Source organism: Pempheris klunzingeri, chromosome 17 (genome assembly GCF_042242105.1).
Source record: "Pempheris klunzingeri isolate RE-2024b chromosome 17, fPemKlu1.hap1, whole genome shotgun sequence".
Taxonomy (NCBI): domain Eukaryota; kingdom Metazoa; phylum Chordata; class Actinopteri; order Acropomatiformes; family Pempheridae; genus Pempheris; species Pempheris klunzingeri.
In genome coordinates, this window is record NC_092028.1 from 3,913,851 (window position 1) to 3,921,587 (window position 7,737).

Genomic DNA, 7,737 nt, shown 5'->3' on the forward strand with positions numbered 1-7,737 from the left:
GTGTTTTGCTATGAATTGTTGCTATATAAATGCAATGTTTTTATAAAAACTTTGAATACAAGCCTGCTTGTTTCGTACATACATAGGCAGCAGACTTTTCAGTGTGCGACCTCTTGAAACATATATACATTGAATATTTTGCAACATTTTTTATACGTTGTGATTGAAGGTGCAAACGTAACATTATTTGTTGAATGTGCCATCGATCTGCCAGTCCTGTTCCTCAAAGAATCGCTTACATCCCTGATTGAATATTGCAGCATATCATGTTGGTTAAGAGTTACACATGCAGCATTTTCTACTGTTAACCTAATGTGGTTAATACACCACCCGCCTGAATGACTAAACTAAGCATGATAGCTGTCTTAATCATAATGTTGCTTGTATGGCAATGTGTCTGTTTGTATCTGGGGACATGATTAAAGCATGTAGAAGTGGAGAAAATGATATTGAAATCATTTTTGTGTCTTGAGGGAGGACCTCCTACCTACACTTTATTGTGTTTCTGCAATCAAATGAAGAAATGAAAGCAAAACTAAACTTTTGTTAGTAGTGTGTGCCTCAGCCAACAAACCAAAAAAAAAGTTTAATGTGAGTGAATGTGTTTGTTTCTGACGCTTAGTTATAAATAACTTTACTGAAATGTGGTGTAACCAGTTACAAAGATGGAGTGACTGCAGCAGCACAGCAACAGAGGCCAGGCAAACAAAATGAGTTGAGGGAAGTACAAAGTAAAAGTAATACAGTGTAAATACATGAATACATTTTAAGATGCATACATTGATAAATGAAAATGAAATGGTAAATACAAAGGTAAATTAATACAAAGGTAAATAAATACAGAATTCATGTCACATTTTCTGAGTAATGCTTACATTTATTTCATCACTAAAATATTATTTTAGGTGCATTTAACACATATTTAATGCCACGACACTTTAGAAATTGAATTTTTTGTAAAATGCAGTATCTGATCTGATTCAAACCTTGTTGAATGTTTTTGTTACACTTGTGCATAAATAGACAGCAGTGAGCTATCCATGTAAGTTCTTGACACAAAGCCCTATGCACAATAATGGTTTCACCTTTGTTCTTACATTCTTGTGTAGTTTAATGCAAAAGATATCTAAAAGCAATCTTAAACCCGCCTTGCCATTTTTCCACTCATCAGTCCCAATGTGTCCACTTTCAGAAAGCAGAAAGAACCTTCTTGCTATGACGGGCAGTTGCAGGTTTTGACTATAGTTCAGTGGTGTTTCAACACGACTCCTATTTACAGGAAGTGGTGTAGTGCAATGAGAAACTCTACACAAATTTTTCTATTTCTTAAAACATGTCTGGAGGGATTCTTTAACGCTGGACTTATGAAGAGCTTTGGCTCTTCACCTAAGTGGACTGTTGCTGACTGACTTTACAGGAAAAAAATCTAATCTGGGGCTGATAAACTCAGAGAAATGAAGTTAAAATCCCAAAAGATAGAAGCATCCAAACATTTGTTCTGTGTGAAAGTACAATGTTGAGGTACTTGTACTTAACTTCAGTACTGTCATTTTATGCTACTTTATACTTCTACTTCCCTACATTTCAGAGGGACATAGAATGAACAAATAATGATACATTATGTATATATTAATGCACCAATAGTTAGAATTTAATAAAGTAATATAAATTACTTTCAACTGGGAAATTCTGCATGCACAGTACCTATTTTGATGCTAATACTGTGGTACATTTTGAATGCAGGACTTTTAGTTGTAATCGAATCGTTATTATCAGTAAAATATCTGAGTACTTCTTCCACCACTGCAGAGCTCTGCTGACAACAACCAGAGAGCAGGTACAGAGCAGCACTGGACTACTTAGCCTTGGTCTGTGCTAATATGCTTATGTAATACAAATATAGTAGCTCTATATAATGTAATAAAATAGTACAACATATACATATATACAAGCTTTGTTTAATTGTACAAAAAACATGTGCAGATTGAATTTTACATACAAATATTGCGGATCATACAGAATTTGTTTTGCTGTGATTATATTTTCTATAAGACAATAACTGCAAACTGCAAATAATGGAGGAAAAAATGCTCAATAAATGCATGTCTTGAGAATTAAAGCTGACTAAACAACTCTTGAAGTGCTTTCATACATGGATCTCATGTGTGATCACAGTGTCAGAGTTGGCAAAAAGGCACACAGTAATCTCTGCTCACTGAGCACTACTGTATCACACAAACCTGTTTTTGGGTTTTCACTTCTTCGTGTAGTTTTCATTGACTTCATCAGCTTGAGTTTCCATTTCTGTTTCTCTTTGTTTCATCATTTCCATCTCCGGATAAAATGGCGTCTCCATGATAGCTTCGTTTTTCTCTGAGGTCAGCAGACCCTTCTTCAGGGAGTCATGGATCTTCTGCCACGAGTCCATCTCTGAGCTCCAAAGTGCAGCTCTGGCTCTGATGAACTGTGAGACTTCAGTCTCGCTGCCTTTGGCCAGACTGATGCTGTCTTTACAGATGAAGAAGACATCCATACCAATGAAAAGTGCATTAACTGCAATGAGACCAGCCCTTGCTGACTTGGAGAGGGCAAGAGGCCCTTTAACTGCTGCCTGTCCCATATCTGGGATTTCTGAGGCCACCCTGGGCACGTTACGTAATGCTTTACCTTCCTGGGCCACCACCTTGCCAGCGCTTGCAATCAGCTCTTCACTTTTTAACATCTTCACAGCAGAGGCAGCATCAACAAGTGAATCAATGCCTTTTCCAATGGTACCAGCTTTAGAAAGCACCTTGCCTACTCCCAGAACCACCTGCACCTGGCTCATTTCCCTTTTGGTGACCTCCTCCAGACTATCCTGGAGACTCTGCACATCCTCCATAAAGTTCTGGAGGACTTCACTGACTTTCTTTTGTTGTGTATGATTCACTCCAATCTCTGTGGCGGTGGTGACTGCACTGTTGACTCCGCTGGTTACTCCCAGTGCTACCCCACCTAATGTCAGACCTAGAGACAATCCAGCTGTTACAGGAATCAATGCTAAACCAACAATGGAAAGAATACCTCCTACCACCCCCACTGAGCTGCCTGCCACACTGGAGATCCTTGCCCCCTTATTCATCCTGTCCAGCTGAACAGCCCTCTCCTCCAGGTCTTTTAGAAACTGCAGCATCCTGGGCTGTCGCTCGCTGAACTCACTGATGAACTTGCAACACGATTGCTCCTGAAACAAGAACACCATCCGGAAGTGCTGGTTCTTCCTGAAAGAATAAATTACATCACACATTTGTGATTTTTTTCTTTTTTTTCAGATTATTTCTTACTTTTGAAAAATATTAGGAGGCTATAAGAAGCAGTAAGATTCTCACAAACCAGAGATAGAAGTGGCTACAATATTTTATAAAATGACAATACTGAAGTCCTTAACTCCTGTGGGCTGCCTCTAATTTCCTTTGATTGCAGTAAATTCAAACAGGACAACAAATCTGAATTGCTGTGCTGCTTGAGCCGTGGCCTTCATTGCAGAGTAGGAAGCAAACAAATAATCTTGTCTGTTTTTTGCAGTTCATTTTAACATTTACATTCCTGTCAGTAATAACACCTTGCACAATTGTGCTGACGTCATATTTGGGGCCAGAAAACATACTAAATATATAATACTTACCTGATTTCATCAAGCTGATTAATGTGGTAAAGCATCCTTTGTATGTCATCTTCAGACAAATCCACATCAAGGTCTACGACAGTCTTCGTAGACATCGTTGGGCAAAAGTGACCGAGGCAGCTGTGAAAGAGAAAGTTGCACTTACTTCCTAAAACAGATGTTTATTGTTTTAAAGAAATGTGTGCATCACTTTGAAGAAATGTCACTTTACCTTTTATCCATTGTCTCACAGATTTTCTGAGTGGTCTGTATGTATTTGTCCAGCTGATATGACAGCACTTCCACATTCTGAAGTTTGGGAAGGAAGAAGACACTTGCATCTCTTTTAAACTCCAGGAGGAGATGGCAGATATGCCTTGCAGCAATGATGACAACCTGAACATGTTCAGGGTTGATCCCTTTAGGCAGATGTAACACCTGGTTCTCCTCCTTGAACACATGGAGCGAGGTGACCGACAGCTTCTCCACTGCATCCAGGAAGCGGTCGAGCTCCTCCAGGTCTCCCAGAGTGTCCTTCAGCACAGCAGCCAGCTCCTCCTGCAGCTCGGCACGTTTGGTGTCTGTACTCCCCTTGCTCTTCATATACTCCAAGAAGGCCTTACCTTTCTGCTCTGACTGGGTAAAATGGCTTATGTTCAGGTTGATTTGGTCAGCCCGGTCTTTGATGTCCATCATCATCTGCAATTCTGTCTCCCTCCTAAGAATCCATTTGGAGCTCCTCTCACAGAATCCTCTCACTGTATCAATGTAGAGGAGGGCATCTGTGGTGTAGCAGCACAGGGCCTCCTGTAGTTCCTTTCTGTAAGACAAAACATCACGTAGTTTGTGGACGATGCCTCCACACAGCAGCAATGGTGGGCTGCAGGCAACATCCACCACCAACAACCACAGCTCCAAGAACCTCAAACCAGAACAACTTTGACACTAACAGAGCCAAGACAGAGCCATGGCCCCATCTGAGGGTGAGCTAGGGGCAGAGGACCAGCCCACACCACCGCAAACACCCAAGGGACCACCAGAACGTGCTCAGAGACCGCATCGGATTCCCCAACACCTCAGGGACTTTGTTGTGGACACATGGGTTGCTGCAGACAGCTAACCAGCTTGGTGGGGGCTGTGTAGCAGGTTTGGGAATGAGTGGGCAGAAACATCCCAGCATGCCCTTGTAACTTCATGTTTTTGACTGTTTTGTAGAAGAGGGACGTGTAGGAGATGTGTTACATGCAGTTGAACGTTGCCAGTTGTGCCTGTTTTCTGTTCATGGTTATACAGTGGGGCAAAAAAGTATTTAGTCAGCCACCAATTGTGCAAGTTCTCCCACTTAAAAAGATGAGAGGCCTGTAATTTTCATCATAGGTACACTTCAACTATGAGAGACAAAATGAGAAAAAAAAATTCCAGAAAATCACATTGTCTGATTTTTAATACAGGTAATGAGTGGAGGACAGAGGAGCCTCTTAAAGAAAAAGTTACAGGTCTGTGAGAGCCAGAAATCTTGCTTGTTTGTAGGTGACCAGATACTTATTTTACTGAGGAATTTACCAATTAATTCATTAAAAATCCTACAATGTGATTTCCTGGATTCTTTCCCCCCATTCTGTCTCTCATAGTTGAGGTATACCTATGATGAAAATTACAGGCCTCTCTCATCTTTTTAAGTGGGAGAACTTGCACAATTGGTGGCTGACTAAATACTTTTTTGCCCCACTGTAGCTGTTTGTAGTTAGCACCATGGGTGAAGCAGCTAACCGATTTCATCAGTTTCCCTTGCATGCATTCACTGGGTTGAATACTGCTGAGTGTGTGAAACCAAACAAAGCACCAGTGTGATAGTTAGTTTACTTCCCCTGGGGCTTCCTTCCTGACAAACGCAGAGTTTACCACAATATGGTAAATAAGCCTTGAGTAATACACCAGGAGCTCAATACAAAATGGGATACAATCTCCCCACAAGTGCTATGAATTCTACTTTTGGAGGTCATGCTTGACTCAGATAGAGGAACATAGACTTGGTGATCATACCATTTTTCTAGGGTTAGTGTTAATTAGAAACTTTGATATTGCAACAAAATGTTTTTCAATGTTCATAAGAACTTTAAATATCTCCATAAAGTGTCTTTTATATGTTTCTCAACAGCTGAAACTGCTCTGTGAGGGTGAAGAGGGGAAATGTACAGGTCAGTCTGACCTGACAGACCAGTGTCTCTTCTATTGTTTTAAGAAGCAGATAAAGATGTAATATCTTTGATTGTGAGAAACCAAAAGTTCTTGTTTTGAAAACATATTCCTGCTAGACACATGCCTACAAACTCAGTGAATCAGGTGTGTGAGGGTGCGCTGTCTTAACTTGTCTGACTTGTGTTAATTGTTACCGATGAAGAATCTTATTTTACCTGATCTAACACTCATTTGTTGCTCTCATTTTCTGTGCATCAGTATCTCAAAGAGTTAAACTCTTTACCTTGCCGCAGACATGTTTCTCCTCTGTCTTCAGATCCTTACTGAGCATTCAACTTATTACCTGCGCGGTTAGAATGAAAAAAAAAAGCAGGTCTAGTAGTTTACTGTGCATAAAAAATCTGCAGCTCATATGTAGACTGAGTCTTCTGAAACATCTAGATCGCTCGCTGAGCAGTCAGACAAAACTTTGGATTAGTTTCACTTTTCTTCCTCCACATCAGCAGCTTGGCTCACACCCATTTCTGAACTTAACTCATTCCAGGCTAAGCAGTGTGTTGACTTGTGCTTCCGCATCAGACTGAGCCTGTGAGTGACTGTCAGCAGTGATAAAGTGTTAAAGGCCCAGGCTGCAGCACACCTTCACGTGTCCGGAGCGGATTTCCTGCTGCATTCACGGGCTGTCGGAAATCACGTCAGTCAACAATAAGACCTGGTTTGTTTGTTTGTTTTTGGTACAAGAACCTGTGATAATGTGTGTCAATCTTTGTGTTTTGTCCAGTCTTTGTATGCTTAAACTAGTCTTTAGATTTAGTCTAATCTCTGGGTGAGAGGCTTAATACCACTCTTGTCTGTTCAGTAAATGTAAGGCCACAGCCAGCAGCTGGTTAGCTTAGCTTAGCATAAAGACTGGAAACACGGGGAAACAGCTAGTTCTAGTTTGGCCTTTTCCAATGGCTTTCAGGTGTCTTAAAGATAAGGGATATCAATAAAGTTGAATAAGAGATAAATGGAAAGTAAAAGGTAACATAAAAGAAAGTGCAGTGATGTCCAAAAGGGACTTTTTCTCTCCTGCAGTAACTGTTCACACACCAGGAGTCTTGTATGACAGCACCACCCAGTGGTGTAGAGCAGGCATCTTTGGGTCTAAACTCTCTTTTTCTCTTTCTTAAATGTTTCAACACTACACCCATTTACAGTAAGTGGTGTAGTGCAATGAGAAACTCTACACCGACAGAGGCAGGAGGGGAGGAGTGGAATTTTTCTATTTCTTAAAACATGTCTGGAGGGATTCTTTAACGCTGGACTGTTGCTGACTGACTTTACAGGAAAAAAGTCAAACCTGGGGCTGATAAACTCAGAGAAATGAAGTTAAAATCCCAAAAGATAGAAGCATCCAAACATTTGTTCTGTGTAAAAGTACAATGTTGAGGTACTTGTACTTAACTTCAGTACTGTCATTTTATGCTACTTTATACTTCTACTTCCCTACATTTCAGAGGGAAATAGAATGAACAAATAATGATACATTATGTATATATTAATGCACCAATAGTTGTAATTTAATAAAGTAAAATAAATTACTTTCAACTGGGAAATTCTGCATGCACAGTACCTATTTTGATGCTAATACTGTGGTACATTTTGAATGCAGGACTTTTAGTTGTAATCGAATCGTTATTATCAGTAAAATATCTGAGTACTTCTTCCACCACTGCAGAGCTCTGCTGACAACAACCAGAGAGCAGGTACAGAGCAGCACTGGACTACTTAGCCTTGGTCTGTGCTAATATGCTTATGTAATACAAATATAGTAGGTCTATATAATGGAATAAAATAGTACAACATATACATATATACAAGCTTTGTTTAATTGTACAAAAAACATGTGCAGA

General features: G+C 40.1%; 1 protein-coding gene across 1 annotated transcript; it reads right to left on the minus strand.

The window, feature by feature from the left end:
• Positions 1–2,086: 2,086 nt before the first annotated feature.
• Positions 2,087–6,291, minus strand: LOC139216944 (uncharacterized). Its single transcript, XM_070848192.1, has 4 exons — positions 6,126–6,291; positions 3,876–4,463; positions 3,665–3,784; positions 2,087–3,260 (listed from the first exon to the last, which is right to left on the minus strand). Exons 1-4 carry the CDS (start codon positions 6,137–6,139, stop codon positions 2,255–2,257), a joined length of 1,728 nt encoding a protein of 575 aa, XP_070704293.1. The 5' UTR covers positions 6,140–6,291; the 3' UTR covers positions 2,087–2,254.
• Between the last annotated feature and the right edge of the window lie 1,446 nt (positions 6,292–7,737).